Here is a 21,035-nt window from a genome sequence, read left to right on the forward strand (position 1 = left end):
TATATCATCATATCATCTGCAAAGAGTGATAGCTTTGTCTCTTCTTTGCCTATTTTAATACCATCAATTTCTTTTTCTTCTCTTATTGCTAAAGCTAAAATTTCCAGTACGATATTGAACAACAGTGGTGATAATGGACATCCTTGTTTCACCCCTGATCTTATTGGAAATGCTTCTAGCTTGTCCCCATTACATATGATGCTTGCTGAAGGTCTTAGGTAGATACTACTTATTATTTTAAAGAAGACTCCATTTATTCTTATGCTCTCTAGTGTTTTTAATAGGAATGGGTGTTGTATTTTGTCAAAAGCTTTTTCTGCATCTATTGAGATGATCATGTGGTTTCTGTTAGTTTTGTTATGATCAATTATGCTGATGGTTTTCCTAATATTGAACCAGCCCTGCATTCCTGGTATAAATCCTACCTGGTCATAGTGCATTATTCTTGTGATAAGTTGCTGTAATCTACTTGCTAATATTTTATTTAAAATTTTTTGCATCTATATTCAGCTGGTAAGGTTCTTATCTCACTGGGACAGGGTGAGCTCCAGGATAGCAGGCACCCCCTACCCCTAGTCACTGACTCAGCACTCAGCACAGTGCTCTGACCCCACAGGTGATTAAGAAACTTGTCAGATCTAAGAAGGCTTAAACTGGAGCTCCTGACTCACTAAGGTTGGGGAAGCCAAAGGGACAAAAGTCCTCACATCTTCAGAAAATAGCCTAACTCAGAAATACAATGATCCAAGACAATTCCAAAAAACTCATGATGGAAAATGCTGTCCACATCCAGAAAAAGAACTGATGGAGTCTGAATGCAGATCAAAACACTTTCCCTTTATCTTTTTTCGTGTTTCTTTTCTTTTACAAACTGTAATTTTTTTTTGCAAACTGTCTCTTCTTTTGCAATATGACTAATATTGCAATTGCAGGTTGAAGGAAATAGGTTTCACACGATTGCACATATATAACCTATATCCAATTGCTTATTGTCTTAAGGAAGGGGGAAGGAAGAGGAGGGAGAAAATCTGGAATTCAAAGTTTTATTTAAAAATGAATGTTAAAAATTGTCTTTACATGTAACTGGAAAAAATACTATTTTAAAATAATCTAAGACCACTGAGCCCCAGAGAAGATACTAAAGCATATGGTACTAAGGGCTGTGCGTTTGTGTCAGGAAGCTCAGGTCTCACCTCCCCCATTAGAGTGGGAGATCCTCAAGGTAGGGACTGTCTTTTACCTTTCTTTGTGAGCGAATTATTTTGCTATTATATTAATAACCAATTATTAAATGGGGATCCAGGATTTTCTCCTTTATTTCTTCATCCAAAGCCCAGCCCCTGTAAAAAGTCAGTCTCTAAAGAACAAGACTGATGAGATTGTCCCAGCCCTCCAGGAACTTGCTCTTCAATCTTGGGCGGGGACCCCACCCAACCAGGAGACCTAACTTGAGCTCAAAGTATAAACAGGATCTATTCTGGGCAAGTTCTTGGTGGGGGGTAGTAAATGAGCCCCTGTCCTTGTACCCCTCCTGCAGAGTTTAGGGTGACCCAGCTCAGGAAGGAGAAAACCAACCAGCATGGTCCAGCTGGAGATGGCTTGCCCATCCAGATTGCTGGGGGTGGCCCAGTCTTAATATCAAGCAGGAGTAAAATGTCACCAATCGAGGTAACTTTTTAGTCATCAAGGGCATTCCCTTTTACAAAGGTGGTTAAGGCAGAAACTCTGTCTCTTGGGGTTAGCATAGTACCCAGCACATAATAGGTGCTTAACAAGTGTTTATGGACTGACTAAGGCACCTGCCCTGGCAAACTGGCATACTAGACAGAGTGATGGCTTGGGAGTCAGGAAGACATCCAATCAAACCCCCTTTGACACCTGAAGGGGCAAGGCAGTTAACCTCTCCAAAATGCAGTGTCCTCTTCGGTAAAATGGACAATCAAAATCTAAATGAGATCATGCACGTAAAACATTTGTTACTATTATTATTACTGCTGCTCTGCACCCAGTAAGCCCAGACAATGCTCTCCTCTGCCATAGGCCCTTTGTCCACCTCAGCCACTGGAGTGGTAAAACCATTTTATTCAAGTTTCTCAGTCTTTTCATACATGAAATGCAACAGATGTCCTCTCTCAGGGAGCTCCTGTTGCTCTCCCAGACCGCTGAAAGCCCCCAGAGCTCAGCATCTGCCTGCAGTGGACAACACAAATCAGGGCTGGGGGTCAGAGGCCACGATTTTCCCAGAGGTAGCTCCCCTACCCTGATGGAAAAAAAGTGTGTCCCTTGAGAAAACCCTGGGTTCAAGTCTGGTTCTGTCATGGAAGAGAGAAAGAAGTTGCACTGAGGTCCCCGTTCACCTCTGATACTGTTCTTGTTTCTATAGGCCCTTCTACCTCAGGCTTTCTAAGCAGCCTTGTCTCGTCACAGAGGGCAAGACCCTGGACCCAATAACACATCCTATGACCTATAGCCCAAGGAAAGTAAGCCACACATCTTCTTCTGCTGTGTTTGCTAGATTAGATAAAACAAGGAGTAGTATGGGAGTGCCCCTACCCTGACAAAGGTGAAAATCCCAGTTCAGTCCCCACCACCGTTCACTACACCTTCCTAGCCCCAGCCTGTGTTCCCTTAAGAAAATACAGAGAAGGGGGCAGAACATAAGGCAGTAGATTTCATTTCTTAGCCAAGGCGTCCGATTTCACTGTTTCATTACCTGATTTCACTGGAGCCCTGGACCTGAACCTAGGCCGAGCACAATCAAATCCAAGGAAAACTTGTTTTCTCTCCACCTCCTCAGCATTCCCACGGCCAAAGCCAGATAGATGTCAGAGGCATGTGTGTTGGGGAGGGGGTGGAATTGGAGAGGGGGAGTCTCCAGATGCACACATACCTTCCCAGGGAAGGGCGGCCTGCTTCACTTCTCTGTGCTCAGAGTAGGGTGGAGGTTCCAAAGCTCTGGTCGGACATCATCCTATGTGACAAAGGATAAGGGAGAGGCAATGACAAGATGGAAGATAAGGACTAGGGGAAGGAGGCAGGGCACTCCACCAGAGTGTCAGGGAATCCGAGATTCCCAAACTAATTTGGCCTACCATCCCTTTTTAAAAAAAAAAAATTACTTAGCACCCCCCTGGAAATCTACTTTCTTTAACCCTTTAATGTTTTTTTTTAAATTTGTGTCATTTCAAAAGATATAAAATATATTTTTAAATGACACATCTTAAATTTAATAATTTATTGTAAATTTGTGGGGTTTTTTTCCTGCACTGCAATATAACCACATAGCACTGTATTATAAACAAATCATTACACACACATATTCCTGCTGAGGCATGCTGGACTTCGCCGGCCTGCCAACATTTGTTTGTTAAGACCTGTAGGCAGACTTGACCACTGATCTATTATAACTTGCATTTTGTGTGTTTCTTTGGAAAACAATGTAATCACTATGACTTTAACTCTGTTACACAACAGATGAAGCATGCACGAATAGGTTTTCAAAATTTTCTTTTCTTCTCTTTCCTTATGCTTCCACCTCCCCAGTATTTTTATTCAACGCCCCCCCCCCAATTGCACCGGAGGCTACGACCACCTCCCTGGATTGTTTCAGTGCCCCCAAGGGACAGCATCACCCACTTGGGGAACTTATGAGATAGAAGGTCCAATGAGTGGAGTGCGGAAGGGTCGAGAAGTTGGGCCAAGACCTCAATGGGGGCTTTCTGTCCCATTCCCCACTATTTCCTTACCAAGTGACTTAGACGTTCCAGAAAAGGCAGAAGCTTAGACAGCTCCTGGTCCTCACTGTCTCCTTGCCATCGGGGAATCAGGAGCTGGTTGTCCACCTGGAAGACATGCAAAGGATGGGACATCTTCCTCCCACCTAATAATTCCCATTGTCTAGTTTAGGCAATTTCCTCCTTATGACCGTTAGAGGGCAGCAAATTCCTGCTCTGTATACGGATGGGTGCATTGTGGTAAAGGGGCCGTATTCCCAGGATTAAGAGCTAATCTAACTCGTTTATATTTTGTTTCATTTTTCTTACCCACCCCACCCACTCCCCAGAAAATGCCAGTGAGCAAAGACAAAGTTAAACAAAACCACCCAAAGAAGCTAATGACCCATTCCTCATTAGACAACCCTGTTGTTGTTCAGCCATTTTTCAGTCATGTCTAACTCCTTGAGACTCCATTTTGGGTTTTCTTGGCAGAGATACTGGAGAGGTTTGTTGTTTCCTTCTCCGGCTCATTTTACAGATGAGGAAACCGAGGCAAACAGGGTGAAGTGACTTGCGTAGGATCACACAGCCTAAGCAAGTGTCTCAGGCCAGATTTGAACTCAGGGAGACGAGTCTTCCTGACTCCAGACCAGGCACTCTATCAGCTACACCATCTAGCTGCCCTGGCACCCCTTAGATGCCCTTAGAGACTGGGGTGGGGGGGGCCAACCTGCGGCCTTCTAGGTCCTTGGGTGCGGCCTTTTGACTGAGTCCAAGTTTTGTAGAACAAATCCTTTTATTAATGGGATTTGCTCTGTGAAGCTTGGATTCAGTCAAAGGGCCCCACTTGAGGACCTACAGGGCCACATGTGGCCTCAAAGCCACAGGTTCCCCACCCTGACACTCCTAGCCACCCACCTTTCTACCAAGAGGACAGAAGTATGCTTTCTCCTCTTTTCTCTGGAACAAAGATTGGGCACTGAAATTAATATGAATTCAATGGTGCTTTATTATTGTTTTCATTTGCATCAGCAAGATGGGCATTGCTCTCCTGGTTCTTCTCCCTTCTCTCTGCATGGGTTCATTTAGATCTTCCCATTTTTCTGAATTTCTTATCTTTGTTGTTTCTTCTTACACTCATCTGTTCACTCATCTCCCGTCTGATGGGCACCTGCTTTGTTTCCAGTTTGTTTTTCCTACCATAGAGCCCAGCTATGGATATTTTGTCTTCCAGAGTTTTTCTGTGATGTACCAAAAGTTTTAGAACAACTGCCCTTTGGGGATAAATTCTGGTGTCACACAAGTTGAGAGTTAGAAGGGATGTCGCTAGCTGTCCACTGCAACTCGCGTACTCATACGGGACACGAGGTTGTTCAGCCTCCGTTTGCAGACCTTCAGCGGGAAGGAGCTGGGTCACCTTCCATTCTAGATAGTTCCCGGTGACCTCCAGACTAAATTAGCCTCTTTTCAGCTTCCACTCACTCCTCCTGATTCTACTTTCGGGGACAAACAGGACAAACTATTCCCTCCTTTACATGACAGCCCTCCAAATATTCGAATAAGCTCTTGTGTGCCCCTTCAGTCTTCTCTTCTCCAGCCTATCTACACCCACATCCTTCAACTGATAAGACATTGCTTTAAGACCCTTCCTCATTCTGCCTGGTATCCCTAGATGGTGGTGCCCAGAATCGAAAGCAAGTTCTGATGAGGGCAGAATATATAGCCCAAGGACACATGAGGTTTGTTTTTCCTTTTTGCTGCCTCATAGCATCACACTGCTACCTCATATCGAATTTTCATTAGGTTGTGAGTTCCTTGAGGGCAGACACTGTCTTTTGCTTCTTTTTGTAGCCCCATTGCTTAGAATAGTGCCTCGCACATAGTAGGTGCTTAATAAATGCTTGACTGACAGCTCACTAAACCCCTCCAGATCCTTCCCAGTACAAGTGCTGCCTAATCAGGCCTCCTCCATCTTGTATCAGTGTATTATTCCTGTTGAATGTCATCAAATTGGATTCAACCCAATGCACTGGCAGGGGTAGGGCCACATGTGGCCCTCTAGGTCCTCAAGGGTGGCCCTTCGCGGATCCCTCACCCCTGTTAGCCCGTCAGGATCTTTTTTGGATCCTCATTCTATCTTTCATGTTTTGGGTCATCTAAAATTTGATGAGTATGCTACCTAGGCCTTTATGTAAGTAAGATAAAAACATAGTTGTCTGCATGTTTTCTCTCCCATTAGACTGTGAACAACTTGAGAGGACTGTCTTTGGCCTTTCTTTGTACTCCTAGTGCTTATCACAGTGCCTGGCACACAGTAAGTGCTTAATCAATGCTTCCAGGATTGACTGACACTGGGCCAGCACAAATCCCCGGCATCCTCCACTGGAGGCCTCTTACTACATTGATATTAAACCATTAACAACCAACCATTCTCTCTCCTCCTCACTGACCTCCCTATCAACCTGCTCCTGTAAAAAGGATATCTATTCCCAGGAAGGAGAACTGATTTGCCCAGGATGGCAGAGGGAATAGGTGGCTAAGCCAGGATTCAAATTCAGGTCCTTTGGGTAGTGGCAAGAACACTGAATTTAGAGTCCAAAGACGGGTTTCAATCTTGACTGCCTCTCTCTCTCTCTGTGAACCTCAGTTTCTTTAATGTGTGAAATGTTGGGGTTCACCTAGATAACCTCTGAGGTCTCTCCTAACTCTAAAATCCTGTGATCTGTCTCTAAATGCAGGGTTCTTTCCATTACTGTTCAATACTCTCCATGCAGATGGATCTCTCCACGGTGATGAGGGGAGGGGGGGGAAGGTTGTTACCTGGTAGGGGAAGGCCTTGAGGGAATCAGTCAGAATCACAGTCCGGGCCAGGTCCTGCCCCAGCACCTTCAGATCCTTCACATAGTGACCCTGGAGGCAGATGCAGTCATCCTGGAAAAGGCGGCCCCTGGGGTCCAAACAAAACCCTCACCCTCACCCTTTGACCTCTGTTTGGATGCCACCTTATTCAAGGCCTCTCACAACCTCATCCTGGGGGAGGAGGGGAAGGATGATTGCCCCAATTCCAAGCTGGGGGCTCAGAAGGAGGCAGTCATTCGCCCCAAGTCACACACCAGTCAGTGGTCAAGCCAAGACGGGACACTTAGTGTCCTGCCTGACTCCCATGCCCAGTGCTCTTTCCACTGGCCTAGGTGGGTAAAGGACCAGGTTGTGATGGGGTGAAAGGGTCCAAGAGCAGAGTGGGGAGCTGGTGGCTTCACCTAATCAGCTTCTTGTGGGGATCCAGGAGATCTGCGATTGGTTCTGCATAGTCCCTTTTAGCCGTGGTGAAGATAATGATCTAGAGTGGGGGTGGGGGGTGGGGAATAGGGAATTAGGAGGGGGATGGGCCGAAGGTCTCAGCTTTCCTAGAAATGGGGCAAGGAGATGTAATCCTTAGGAAGGCCCAGAGATCCTTCCGATTTTCCCCTCCAAGCAGAAGGTAGAGCCCCCTGACCCACCGCACTACACTCCCCTCTAGTTGTCAGACTGGACTACAGATAGTGGGGTGTGACCCACGAGGTGGGGGAGGCAGGGAGAAGTACCTGGAAGAACTGACTCAGGATCTCCAGGAACTCACGGGTGTGGGGCCGCAGCCTGCCCTGCACCTGGGGACCAACAACAGGTACCCATTGGAAGCAATGGCTAGGGTGTCTTCACTTCCCTTGCCAGCCAAAGACAGTGGCCAGGCCCAGCTGCCCGCTGGGCAGGCAACAGGAGAGCTCCTATCCCTTCTAGCTCAGACATTCCGGGGTTCAGGGGTCAATAACCTAAGGGCATCTCTCCAACCCATCCATAACCACCACCCGAGGACCAAAACGACTCACCTTGTAATACATACCTTGGAAACTCACAGGGAAGCAGAAGTGGGCATTGGGCACAGCCCGGAGGGAGCAAGAGACCAAGGTATCGTCCTGAGGAGGGAACTGGGCTGGAGGAAGGGAGGGAGCTCTGCTCTTCTCCACCCCGACCCTGTGCCTAAGCTCTAGTCAGTGACAAGGAAGATTCAACGGCTGGCCGGGCCTGGGGCCAAGATCAGGTCAAGGGGAAGGGCTGGGGCCCTGACTCACATACCAACTCCAGGACCAGTGTGCTATCTGGCATGCTCCGGGTCTTTGGAGGAATATTTAGCCTCCGAGGCCAGAGTCTCCTTCGGTACAGAGGACAGGGGGTGAGGGAGCTGCTAGAGGAGAAACAGAAGCTCAGCAGGTCTGGTCTGCTAGCCAGAGAAAGACTGGGCAGCTGCCTTCATTCCTTTTCTCAGACCTCTACCCCAAAATGCCTTTTCTAATAAGCAATCACTCTGATTGAAATTCCACATTAGGGCACTCTATTATTTGGGTTAAAGCAATACCCTGTTAGGATACAAATTCTAGAGCTCATACATTAAGTCATTTATCAGCTATTGCAACCTCAGTGATCAACAGTTTCATAATGGCATTATTTATGATTAAAAATGGAAATAAATTATGTATCCAATGATTGGGGAATGTCTATATACTTTGATCTGTGATTTAGGCATCATGGGCATTGCTTAGCATGGGAATTCCCTTTATTATTACAAATGACTTACTAAGTCCTAAAGAATTATCCTAGGGAAGCACACAGTATTTAAGTGACTTACCCAAGGTCACAGAGCTAGTATGTATCACAAGAAGGACTTGAACCCAAGCCTTCTTGCTTCCAAGACCAGCCTTCCATATAGAATATGAATTTAATTGGGCTGCTACTACACAGTAAGAAATGACTAGAGAGGACATGTGGTGGATAGAGGGTAGGCTTTGGAACTAGGAAGAGCTAGGTTCATATCTTGGCTCTGACAGACACTGGTTGAGAGACCCTGGCCAAGTAAATAACTCTAACTAATCTCTCCATGCTCTAGGTAATTCTCTAAGACCATAATAAATTGCAGAGCAGTTTCTGACCAACACTGATGGAGGGAGTTACCTCACCTGGGAGTTCCCTACACCAATGAAGTCCCAGACCCAATTCTTGTCTCTATCCTAAGAATAGAAACATGGGATGGGATAGCAAGGCTGAAAGAACACTAAACTCACAATAAATTCAGAAAAGTAAATGATGTTCACATGGAGAGACAAAAACAAAACCTTTGTGGCTTGCAGTGGTCAGTGTTAGCACCCCACTGTCACAGTGAAAGAACACAGCTCTTTTCTGTTAACTGATAAACTGTTTCTCAGAGAACGTCCTTTATAAGAGGGTGTGTTGAGAAGTCTGTTCTGTCACAACAAAACGTATCGATACTTTTTAAAAACCATACACATTAATAAAAAGTTAAATTAAAAGATATTCCCCGATTACATTCCCGTCATCTGGTACGTCACAGGACACCTCCTTCCATTCCCCGCCCCAGCTCAGGTTCTGAGGTGTATAGCAGCATGGTACTCACAGGGGGCAGGGGAAGGTCTCCTCCACGGGTAGAGCAGAGAAATAGGGGTTTGGGGTTGTAGGTTGACTCCAAGGGACCTGGGGGGCTAAAGGAAAAGGAGGCCTTTGTGGAGAAGGAAGGGAGGAGCCTAGGGTGCCCCTTCTCCTTGATAACCCCAGCCTCTCTCCCCAGAAGGCCTGATTTTTAGACAAGGCCCCAACTTCAACCTGACTCCTTACCTTCTTCATCGAATGCCTTTGCCCACTTCCTCTTGCTTGATGACTCCTGGGCCAAACTTAATGCCTGGCACTGCCCCACACTGGGGAGATGGACCTCACCACTGGCCTCTTGAGTATCGGCCTCACACATCTGGCTTCTCTCTAGCTGCCTTGAAGCCTCCCTTGTTCTCTGGAATGGCCAGCACGGACTGACACAGGGCCATCTGTCTTCTTCCAGGACATCAAGGTCTCCCAATGGTCGGGGAGACATGAATGTCACTTTTCCAGAACGAAGAATCATGGGTCTGGATGAGTCAGGTGGGCAAGCAGCTGAAGGATAATTAGGGGACATAATTAGGAGACTTGAAGGGAATAGGAGAGTCGGGGCCCCTTGGCTCCAAGGATGTTTGACAGGCTCTTAAAACTGAAGGAACTCTTAAAATAAAGTGGCAGAAGAGGTATTAGAGATCTCTGATTTACTTTCTCCCTGCTATTTTACAGATGGGAAAACACAGCCACTTAGCAGCAAAGCCAGGACTGGAAGGTAGGTGTCCTGACTTCTCCTTTGATAATAAATGCACTGTATAATTTAAATGACTGGCATTGCCCCTTCATTGCTTGGGGACCATCTGTGTCCAGGAGGTAGCCTCATCATTTAGGTACCAGGGCCCGGGGGAAGGGGAACTAGGCATCCCACAGAAGCTAGTCTAATGTCTACTGCAAACTAGCTTTGCCCAAAGCATTCAGGTTTTAGCCAAGGAGAAACAGGAGAGGGAGAAGGGACAGGGACAGTCATGGTAGCTGGTTATAAAACAGAAGAGAGAAGAAACCTAGTCAGCAGGCTGCTTGACTGGAAAGCACCTAGAAACTCAATCTAGCTCAGCTCAGCTGAGCCCACTCCTCATCCTCAGCCAGGCATCGGTGTTTATTTAAAGGGTCAGCAGCTGGGAGTGTGTATGGGGAAGCATCTAGGAGAAATCTTTATGGAGACAGAGGAGATGGTGTGATCCACTATGGGGGGAGAGAGAGCTCAGGGCAGAGTCAAGACACCTGTGTTCTAGTCCTGGCTCTGCCTCAGCCTGGAAGAGTTACTCCCCTCTTGGACCTCAGTTTCCCTATTTGTAAGGCAATGGAATTTGATTAATGATCTCTATCTTTTTTAAATGTTTGCTTTATTTCTCCCCGGAATTCTAGTTGAACTTGTGTCCAAGCAGTGTTTTTCTTTGAGCCTTTGTGCTTTGGAGCTATTCTCTTCTTCCAGGTTTGTCTCTTAGGTATCCATGTCAGTATCTTTATGGTGGGATTCTTTTTTTTGTTTACTCATTCCTACTTTCTAAATTTGGGACTTTGTGTTAGAGCCGGGTTCTGCACCCTTCTATAAAGGAATGTTTGGGTCTTACTTGGTCCTAGTTCGTATCCTCTGGACTCTTGCTGCTGCTTTCTTCCTAAGTACTGTGTTCAAGGATCTCGGCGGCAGCTCAGGATGGAGACCTACAAGCTTTCAGTTCATCCATAGTTAGTGGCCTGATCACTACTCTTTCATTAATAATACACTGATAGCCCTTAGTTATTATATTTCACTTTAAGGTTTGCAAATATGTTATTACAACCGAGTCTCACAACGACCTTGTGCTATTATGATCCCGATTTTACAGATGAGGAAACTGAGGCTGGGAGGCTGGTATTTATTAGATAGCACCTTCCCGGGCCTCAGTCTGCTCACCTGTACAATAGGCGCTTTGGGCTAGGTGGCTTCTGAGGTCCCTTCCAGCTGCAAATCTACAATCTTAGGAACCTCCGTGGTGGGTAGGCCTCGCCTGCCCTCAAGGAGCTTACGTTTAACGCTGCCCCACCCCTTCCTAACACACAGTCCATTGTCCCCCAGCAGGGGCGCAAGGGGAGAGGGAGGTGGGGGGATGGGAAGAGACTCCGAGGAGGAGGAGAAGAAAGGAGGAGGCGGGCCCGGAAAGCGCCCGGCCACCGGCCCCGGCGTGCCCGAGGAAAGGCGAAGGGAGGAGGAGGCGGGGCCAGAGCGTCACGTCTCCGGCCTCGGAGATGGGGGAGGGGCGAGACGCGGTGGCGAGGAGGAAACCGCCCAGCGTGCGTCCGGCGGAGGCGGGGCCAGAACGGGCGGCCGCGCGCTCGCCCGGCGACTCCCGACGCATGCGCGTCGGCGGGAGGGGTAGGAGAGGAGGGAGAAAGCGGCGGAAGCGGAAGTGGCCCTCGTGGCGGTTGCCCTGACGCTGGAGCGTGAGCTTCAGGTGAGGGACTCTCCCCTTCGTAGTGTTAGAATGAGGGGAGGGAAGTGGCTTCCTTAGGCCTTCCGCGAGCCGTGGGATGGGCGCCCGTGGACCAGATGCTGGTCTGGGATGGGGAGGGGGGTAAGCTGCATTTCGTGACATCCCTGTAATGTTAGTGAAGTGCGGCTGGAGGGGGAAGGGGAGGACCGCCATCCTTCTCCCCCCGCCACCCCGCTCCTCCTCCACCCTCCTCCCCTGCCTGCCCCTCCACCCCTTCCCTCACCTCCCTCCTTTCTTCCTCCTGCTGCTCCCTCACCTCCCTCCCACCCCGCTCCTCCTTTCCCCTCCTCTAGATGCTCTCCTTCCACCTCTTCCCCTTCTCCATCTTTCTCCTGCCCCTCCCTTTTTCCCCCCCAGGAGAGCTTTCCTGAGTCCACCCCAATCTCTGCAAATCCAGTCATTACCTTACTGTGTGCAGAGATTTAGGGGAGAAGTTTACATACATTAGGGGCCCCTAAGCTGCATATGGCTAGAGTGTCAGGCGTGGAGTCAAGAAGATCTGAGTTCGAATATGGCTTCAAACACTTATAGCTGTGTGACCCTGGGCAAGTTACTTCACCCTATTTACCTCAGTTTCCTCATGCGTCAAATGAGCTGGAGAAGGAAATGGCAAACAGCTCGAGTATCTCTGCCAAGAAAACCACAAATCTGGTCAGGAAGAGGCAGATAAGACTGAAAGGACCGAAGAACAATTATATGAGATACAACCCCTGCCCACGGAGACTTCACAGTCTAGTAGGGGGACTCTGAGTGTAAAACCCTTGTACTTTAGGAAGATCACTTTGAAAGCTTAGTGGAGGATGGACTGGAGTATGGAAAGACTTGAGGCAAGGTGGGGGTGATGAGGGCCTGCATCAGGGTGGTCCCCAAAGCCTAGCACATTGTAGGCACTTACAGCTTAATAAAATATGATAAATGTGCTGGAAAAAGTAAACAAAGGGTTATGTGAAGTCTGAGAGAAAAGGTGGTTGCTGCAGACAAGGGCAGAATTTAGAATTAAAGGGTTTAGGTTCCAGTCTTGGCTTTACAACTTGTGGGACCTTAGACAAGTCATGGAAGCTTTATGGGCCTCAGTTTCCACATCTTTAAAATGAAAGAGTTGAACTAGATGACCTCCAAGGTCCCTTCAAGCTCTAAGTCTTTGATCCTAGTTGGGTGCCTTTGAATTACTTTAAAGGATGATGAGCATTCTAGAGGAGAATTCAGGAAAAGAGGAAGGCCAGGATTAAGTCAACAAATGTGAAGTCCAAGGCACTTACCACCTATATCCATTCAGTTGTTAAATCTCATTTCTGCCTGGGTGACATCTCTCTGACAGTACCAGCACCCTGATGCAGGCCCTCATCACCTGAGACCTGGGGTATTGCAATTCCAATCCATCCTCCACTCAGCTTTCAAAGTGATCTTCCTCAAGTACAAATCTGACCGTGTCACTTCCTTATTCAATAAAATACCAAATGCTTCCTGTTCCCTCCAGGGTCAAGTATAAAATCAATTTGGCTTTTAAAGCCTCTCATGAACTGGCTCCTTCCTGCCTTTCCAGTCTTCTTACACCTTACTCCCCTGCACATACTACTCTAGTGACACTGGCCTCCTTGCTCTCCCTCACATAAGACACTCCATCTCCTGACTCCAAGCATTTTCTCCTGCTGTCCCCCGGCTTGGAATGTTCTCCGTCTTCATCGCTGCCTCCCAGCTTCCTTTAAGTCCCAGTTAAAATCTCAGCCCATAATTTTAGACTCTTGCCTTTCTTCTGAGAGAATCTACTTCCCAATTTATCCTTCGTATGTCTGTAGTTTGTATATAGTTGTGTTCATATTGTCTCCCCCTAATTAGATTGTGAGTTCCTTAAACCTTTTTTTGTATCCTTAGCACATAGCACACTGCTTGGTATATAGTAGTTGTTGCTTAATAAATACTAGTTGACTGATTGACTTTATATTAAGTGCTGGGTATGTAAGATAATCCGTGAAGTAGCCTTTGATGGGATAAAACTAGAAAGGCATAGTGGTGCCAGATTGTTTTGGGCTTTGAATTTGAGGTCAGCCAGAAAACAGGGAGCCACTGAAGATTTTTCAGTGGAGGATGTTTAGGTAGCAGTATGTAGGCTGGCTTGGGGAGACGGGGTGGACAGAGGCAGGAACACTTCCAATCTAATACAAAAAGCATTTAATAAACTCCTACTATGTGCAAGGCATTGACTTTACAAAAATAAGATGAAAGATTACTCCTTGATTTCAGTTCTGTTGGGAGTGGTAACAACGTTCTGACTTCCCTGATTTTCCCACTTTCATATTTCCCTGTACCTGACCCCTTCCCCACTTCCCACTTTCCTCCTCCCCCAAATTTTTCCCATCTTCCTACCTGTCACTCTTTTTCTTAGCTACCTTATTTCCATTCAGCTAACATTTATTGAAGGTATCTCATGTGCAAGACCTTTTGTGAGGTTATCCTTTTGGAGAAACACAGATGAGTTGGGCAGGTTTCCTTATCTGTGAAATGAGGGGATTGGAGGGACTGACTGGTGTGACTGGAAAAAACTGACTTAGAGCCAGGAAAGACCCAAGATGAATCAATTCAGGTATAAGGGCTTTAAAAGTGACATGTGGCACTTATTATGTATTTCAAAAGAAAAGCGAGCTGCATATAATGGAGATTTGCAGCCCTTTTTGTTTGGTGTTAAGTTCACTAATTTAAATTTTTTTTTTTTAAGTAAGAGAGATGGATCATCTGCTGGACAGAGGGGTGTGAGAGGGCATTGCTGACCTGGAACAAAATGAGCAAAGGTGCAGAGATAGGAAAGTGCCATCTGGTCAGAAATAATGTAAATGAGTGTATAGGGCTGAGCACACAGTAGGTGCTTAAGAAATGCTTGCTTGATTCTGGCTGGATTGGAGCAGTCATGTTTGGTAGATATGTTAGGAGGAACGGTGGAAGGTAACATGGGAAGGGTAGCTTGGGCTTAGATTATGGAAACCCTGAATGTCAGCCAGCCTTTACCCTGTTGGCATTGAGAGTCACTGAAGGTGTGAGCAGGTGAGTGAACAGAGAAGAGCTGAGCTTTAGAAGAAAGATGCTTCAAAACCTGTGCAGACAGGAGGTAGGGAGGCAGAGAGACATGGAAAGATAGCTGGAGGAGGTAGCAGAATGGGGGAGGGGGACTTCTCTTTTTAGACTAGGGTAGATTTGAGGAGACGGATAAAATCGAGGATATATGTAGAGGGCAAAAAAGAGTATCATTAAACTAGGGTTTGAACACGGTTCAAAGAATGTAAATTCATTTGAATATTACCCTCAACTAAATCCATTTGAGGAGGTGACATCTCCCAGGTCTTCTGATTTCAAGCCCAGGACTTTTTCTACTATCTAATGTTGCCTCATAGGAAGTCCAGGATGGGGAAAACGACTACCATGCAGTCTGGCACCAAATGTGATGGCCCGCCCGAGGTTCCAGATCATGGATCTCTTAGTGGATTCAATTCTCCTGTGATTCTCTCTGCTGTTCCACTTCTCCTTCCCTCCCACCCTGTTCTCTTTCTCTATTTTCTTACTCCCTGTGCAGTTTCCCCTAATTTCTTATCTCGATTTCTACCTCAGCCTTCTTCCTAATGACCTCTAAGGCCAGAAAGCGAGTGGTCCTCCCCACAAGACCATCTCCGCCCACAGTTGAACAGATCCTGGAGGATGTCCATGGTGCTCTGCCCTCTGATCCAGTTTTCACCTCCTTTGCCCCACAAGCCATGGAAGGTAATGTAAGTCCCCATCATTCCTGCAACCCTGTTATTTGCAGCCTAGCTTGATCCTGGGAGTATCTGAACGTTCCAGTTGAATGGTATCAGCTTAGTAGTTTGGCCAACTTTTACTATCCAGTTATCTACTTTGTGATTTGTCCGTTTCTTTGCATGTGTGCATACATGTTTATGTTTACATATATTGTACATATATATATATATATCTTTATTAATCCCATGCTAGTTTCCCCCTGCTCTCTAGCATCCTGCTTACTCACTTCTGTTATTTGACTTCTGAGAAAAAAAAACAGACTCATTTAAATATCCACTTTAGTTAAATACTTATGGGGCGGTGAAATCTGTGGTTTTGAAGATAATAGTCAATTCCCATTTCTAGAGCACTTTCCTCATAGCCCCCCAGTGATGTAGAGAGTGCAGATAATATCTTCATTTTATAGATGAGGAAGCAGATTCAGAGAGGGGAGGTGATTTGCACAGAGTCAGGCAGCTATTAAGGGGTAGAATTGGACCTTGAATCCAGCCCTGACTCCCATTTTATTGTTCAGTTGACTGTATCACATTGTGCCTACTGCTGTAGTTGTACATATCTTATTCCTCATATCAAACTGATCTCCATAAGATCCATAAGATCGAGGAGCTTAATTTCCCTGTTTATAAAATGAGGTTGTACTGAATGATCTCCAAAGTCTCCAGCTGTGTCATTCAGTGTCCTTAGGTCCTTTCTACTATACCATTCTGTGTTCTCTGTTCTAAAGACTCTCCCCAGCTTTAATATTCTGGGTTCTAAGGAACCTCCCAGCTCTGACATTGTGGGTTCTAAGGCCCCCCCCCAACTGTGGCATTCTGGATTCTAAGGTTCCTCCTGGCTTTAACATTCCGTAATTATAAGGGCCTTCCAGATGACACATTCCAGAGCTAAAGACATAGGAATAGTTTTTATTCACAGATTGGTATTATACTCTGCCCATTTCCAATATACAAGTAGTTGAGAGGCAACTGGACTTGTGTTCTTTTTTTCTCCTTCCTTCCCTTTTCCTTCTCAGAGCTTCCTGCCATTCAGGAGAATGAGGACCCAGAGGCAGAAAGGGAACGGCAGTACCAACAGAGTCGCTCCTATGTGGCCCTGAACCATCGGCTCCAGCTGGCCTGTGGCCTGCTGAAACAGAAGTGTGAGGAGCTGCGGCAGTCTGGGGACAGCCTTGAGGAAGACATCCTAGAGATGAAGCAGAGGACCGTCTCTGATGCACAGGGTTCTAGCTGTAATCCTGGTGTGGGCTGCTCAGGTTGATGTCATGCTTTTTGATTTGTTTTTGGAAGTGAAATTCAGGACCTCTGTGTCTGCAGAGACACAAGCTTTTCTGGAAGCTGCTTTTCTAAGGTTTGCCTGCCAGTTCTGGCCCCCTGGGTTTTCCTCCACCCTTTTCTCTCCTTCAGCCCACCTGCCCCTTCAGACTTGAGGCCCCGTCCCCATTTGGGGGAGGAGTGGAGGAATATTGCAGTATGACATCTACCTCTGGCCCTGTAAGGAGGACAAGAAGGCCCCACAGAGCTTCACACGTACTATCAGGAACTGAAGCCAGTTGTTACACACAACCATTGGGGTCACCTGGGAAGGTCAAGATTGACCTGGACAAATTTGAGTGCGTAAGGGTATCTAGAACAGACCATGGAACTGAGGACTAAGTCCACTTGGAACATGATGAAGGTAGGGCAATGAAGACATTATCTCCAAGGATGATTCTTCTGAGAGACACTGCCAGATCACCAGAGAAGAATGCTGGCTGCTGGAACGCATTCACTTAATTATCACAGCTCCCCAAAATGTCATCTGGTGCTGTCAGCACAGCCTCTTCCCAATCTCTCCTGTTTCTCTATACATGGGCCTCAAAGTCCTATTAAATCCATGCCTTTTACTTTTTAAAACTTTGACTAGTCATTTCTCTGCATACTGGCTTCTGTTGGTTTTGTTGATTTCATCGCCCCCCATTAAAGTGAAATTGTCCAAACACTGGCCTGGCCTTCTCTTTTCCTCAGGCCCTACCCCCTGAAGGCCAGGAGGAGATTGAGGAAGATTTTCATACTGATTTTCCCTGTCATGGAGGGGTTGTAGCTTGCACAGAGAGTTGACTCAGTCTCTTGTTTTCAACAACTGCCCCCAGTGAATTTGCACTTAATGCTTAGACATTCAGTTTAGAGGATGATGGATCTAGAATAGGGAGATATTTTAGAAGTCACTTCTTCTAACCCCTTTCCTTTTACAGATGAGAACTAGGATTGATTCAGACCTGTGGCTCCAAATTCTGTCATCTCAACATGCACCACAGTGCCTCAGCACCTATTCATCAAAACACTGATTCAACAAACTTTTTAAGTGCCTACTATGTACAATGTACTCTTCCCAAAAAGTGCTTTCTCAAAGCAGCTCTGAGGTAAGTAGTTAGGTATTTTTGTCCCTATTTTATAGATGAGGAAAACGAGGCCAAGTGAGGTTAAGTGACTTGCTTGTGGTAACAGAGCCAGCAAGTGTCAGAGCTGGACTTTAACATCAGGTTTCTGATTTCAGGTCTAATGAATGCTTTTTACCCTCTTTGAAAATCTGGAATGTAGCCTGGAGTTCACTGTCTGCTTCTCCTCCTGGAAGGCAGCAGCTGGAATTTGGGATCAACTTTAACAGCTAAAACATCAGAGATTTCTCTCCGATATAACCTCAGGGCCAGTGAATAGTTAAAAACTCACCATCTCTCCTCCTTCATCTTGCCCTTTTTTTGTAGGGTACACCTGAAAATTCCTTTTCATCTTCTTTAAAATAAATGATAATAAAATGGCTTGTGAAGGGATGATCCAGAGCCCCAGGGCCATTTTGATGCTTATCATTTAGAACTCTCTGAACTGCACATGAATAGAAACCCTTCTCTTTGTAACTGGGACTTCTCAGTTGTTTCTTTGAAACAAAATTAATTCAGTTCAAATGAATGCTTTGCCTGAAACCATGGTCCCTAAGGAGCCCAAGATGAATTGACCTGTGAATTAGCAAGTGAAAAGAAGTACTCTGAATCTTGTTGGACCAAGAGAGGAGGTGCCATACCTCCACTCTAGTGCAAAGCGGTATTTTGAATTCGATTTTCATTCAACAAGCATTTGGTTAAGCATGTTGTTGACTCTGATGGGAATGGAGGGAATGCTGGATAAATGAAACTGGTTTTGTAGGAGTATTGATAAGCCCAGATATAACTGATGTAATAACTCGAAGCTGTATAGTGAGTTAAGGTTTACAAAGTGGTTTCTCATGACCCTGTGAGGAAAACGGTCTATTATTTTCATTTTACAGATGAGAAAACTGAGGCTTCTAGAGAGTGTGTAACTTGTTCATGATCGCACAGGTAGTGAGTGGCTAAGCCAGGACTTGATTCTGGCTCTTTTGATTCTTAGACCAGTGCTCTTTCCATCATGCTGTGTTGCCTTCCTAAGTCTTTAAGAGGAGTGTGAAGGGCCAAGATGAGAAGGGGCAAGATTATTTCCAGCCTGAGGGAAGGACCTGGGGGCTCAGGGAAGGCTTTCTGGGTATGACAAGAAGTAAGGGAAGCGTCTCGCAGAGGGAAGAGAAGGAGAGGTGGAAAGGTACAGGGAGACAGCAAGTTCCCCGGTTTGAAAAAAACAGAGACTATGTGATGGGGAATGCATAAGGTGGTAAAGTAGAGTGGAGAGGTTGGATTGGGAAGAGAACAAGCATTTATTAAGCACCTACTATGTGTCAGGCACTTTATAAAGATCATCTCATTTGATCTTCACAACAACCTTGAGACATAGGTGCTATTACAATGCCCCTTTTACAGTTGAGGAAATTGAGGCAAGTAGAGGTTAATTGACTTGTCCAGGGTCACACAGCTAGTAAGTGTCTGAGGCTGGATTTAAACTCAGGTCTTCTAGACTCTCAGCCCAGAGCCTGTCCACTGCTCCAACTAGCTACCTCAGAAGACCTGTGTTCAAATTATTGAGCTAATCACTTAACCTGTATGGGCCACAATTCCGTTGATAAAATGGGGAACAGGACTAAGTTAGGTGGCAAAGTGGATAGAGCATTGGGCCTAGAGTCAGGAAGACCAGAATTCAAATATGCCCTCAGACACTAACTGTGTGATCCTGGGCAATTCATTTAACCTGTTTGCCTCAGTTTCCTCAGTTGTAAAATGGAAATAATAACAAATCGATAAACATTTATTAAATACCCATTATTTGCCAGGGACTGTGCTAAGTTCTGAAGATATAAAAAGAGGCAAAAGACAGTCCCTGCCCTCAAGGAGCCCACAATCTAATGAGAGACAATATGCAAACGAATATATAAAAAGCAAACTATATTCAGGATAAATAGTAATTAACAGAGGGAAGACTAGAATTGAGAGAGGTCAGGAAAGGCATCCTATATAAGTTGCGGTTTTTAGTTCGGATTTAAAAGGAAATCAGGGAGGTCAGTAATTAGAGCAGAGGGGGAAGGGGGTTCCAGACATGGGGGATAACCAGAAAAAATGCCCGGAGCCAAGAGATGGAGTGTCTTATTTGTGGAACCAGGACGCCAGGGTCACTGGATTGGAGATTATGTGTCTGGGAGTAAAATGAAAGACTGGAAAGGTGGGAGGGGGCTAGATTATGAAGGGCTTTGAACGCCAGTGCATTTTGTATTTGATCCTGGAGGCAACAGGAAATTACTGGAGTTTACTGAGTTGAGGGTGGGTGGTAGGGTTGGGGAGGGGGAGTTGTATGACGTGATCAGACTGGGGATGAATGGAGGTTGGATTGCAGTGGGGAGAGACCTGAGGCAAGCATCTGCCTCCCAGGCTTGTTGAGAAAGAGCAAATGAGATATTTGTAAAGGGCTTAGTGTAGTGCCTGACACATAGTAGGCACTTAATGGCTACTTATTTCCTTCCTAAGGTTACCCTTCCAGCTGTAAAATCTTTTATTTCTGGTGTAAGAGGTTTTCCACAGCAGCTAGGCTTTGTACAACGTATATTCCTGACTTTTTCTAAAGGTATCAAAATTCCTGCTTTCTAGGACTAGCAGCTTTCCCCAGTTGGTTTTTGGAGTCTCTTCCAGTTTTAAGCCCTGTGACCACCAGCTTTTTATCCTCAGAGGGGCTGTAGGGCCAGGTTCAGTCTGGCACCGAGGGCTTCCATGATCTGGGATATGGAAGGGAATGGTTGGCTCCATAGCACTAACCTCAGAAATTTATGGAATATAGTGCCTTGTATGTCCTGTGTAATAGACAAAGACTTGTTGAATCCTACCCCCTTTAATAACCATTATGGATCTATGAATTTGTTGGAACCTTTTCTGAGTGAGGGACTACATGAAGACAGAGGTAGCACCCTCCAAAGTGGGGTGCACAGACCTCGAGGGGCTTGTCCAAGGCTACATGACTGGAAGGTGTCAGAGCTGGAAGCTGATTGAACTTCTCCTGATTTCAAATGACATCATCTGGTTTCCCCTTTGTCCACTTAATTGATCCCTCCCCTCTAGTAGAATAAGTAAGTCCCCTTTCCTCTTAGAGGATAGAGTTATGTTTGCACGTGTTCAATGATCTCACCCTTTATTATAAATTCCACCAGTTTTCCCAGGAGTTGAGATTCA

At 46.0% G+C, this 21,035-nt stretch overlaps 2 protein-coding genes across 8 annotated transcripts; one reads left to right on the forward strand and one right to left on the reverse strand.

The window, feature by feature from the left end:
• Positions 1–1,298: 1,298 nt before the first annotated feature.
• On the reverse strand, positions 1,299–12,267 carry LOC114036637 (CTD small phosphatase-like protein 2). 7 transcript variants are annotated; one of them, XM_027853272.1, is made up of 12 exons: positions 12,228–12,267; positions 10,760–10,857; positions 9,381–9,689; positions 9,163–9,247; positions 7,830–7,935; positions 7,583–7,669; positions 7,301–7,363; positions 6,977–7,056; positions 6,537–6,663; positions 3,747–3,842; positions 2,891–2,971; positions 1,299–2,190 (listed from the first exon to the last, which is right to left on the reverse strand). In XM_027853272.1, exons 3-11 carry the CDS (start codon positions 9,658–9,660, stop codon positions 2,915–2,917), a joined length of 981 nt encoding a protein of 326 aa, XP_027709073.1. In that variant the 5' UTR covers positions 9,661–9,689; positions 10,760–10,857; positions 12,228–12,267; the 3' UTR covers positions 1,299–2,190; positions 2,891–2,914. The 7 variants fall into 7 exon arrangements, with proteins under 7 accessions (XP_027709073.1, XP_027709069.1, XP_027709072.1 ...); XM_027853268.1 differs by having other exon boundaries at positions 7,830–7,938; XM_027853271.1 differs by having other exon boundaries at positions 1,299–2,312; positions 7,830–7,938.
• On the forward strand, positions 11,533–17,417 carry CUNH19orf25 (chromosome unknown C19orf25 homolog). The gene is made up of 3 exons (XM_027853276.1): positions 11,533–11,620; positions 15,257–15,406; positions 16,455–17,417. The coding sequence occupies exons 2-3, from the start codon at positions 15,268–15,270 to the stop codon at positions 16,697–16,699; spliced, it is 384 nt and encodes a 127-aa protein (XP_027709077.1). The 5' UTR covers positions 11,533–11,620; positions 15,257–15,267; the 3' UTR covers positions 16,700–17,417.
• The last annotated feature ends 3,618 nt before the right edge of the window (positions 17,418–21,035 follow it).

This window comes from Vombatus ursinus, unplaced genomic scaffold (genome assembly GCF_900497805.2).
Source record: "Vombatus ursinus unplaced genomic scaffold, bare-nosed wombat genome assembly UNPS02009918.1, whole genome shotgun sequence".
Classification (NCBI taxonomy): domain Eukaryota; kingdom Metazoa; phylum Chordata; class Mammalia; order Diprotodontia; family Vombatidae; genus Vombatus; species Vombatus ursinus.

What these genes read in the sequence shown, in the direction of transcription:
- LOC114036637 (XM_027853268.1), bottom strand. Translation starts at nt 9,660, where the DNA reads ATGATTCTTCGTTCTGGAAAAGTGACATTCATGTCTCCCCGACCATTG. An exon ending in TCCAAGGTATGTATTACAAG is followed by an intron (nt 7,364 to 7,582) that starts GTGAGTCGTTTT and finishes GTTGGTCCCCAG; the next exon opens with GTGCAGGGCAGGCTGCGGCC. An exon ending in TCAAGGCCTTCCCCTACCAG is followed by an intron (nt 3,843 to 6,536) that starts GTAACAACCTTC and finishes CATGTCTTCCAG; the next exon opens with GTGGACAACCAGCTCCTGAT.
- CUNH19orf25 (XM_027853276.1), top strand. Translation starts at nt 15,268, where the DNA reads ATGACCTCTAAGGCCAGAAAGCGAGTGGTCCTCCCCACAAGACCATCT. An exon ending in TGCCCCACAAGCCATGGAAG is followed by an intron (nt 15,407 to 16,454) that starts GTAATGTAAGTC and finishes TTTCCTTCTCAG; the next exon opens with AGCTTCCTGCCATTCAGGAG.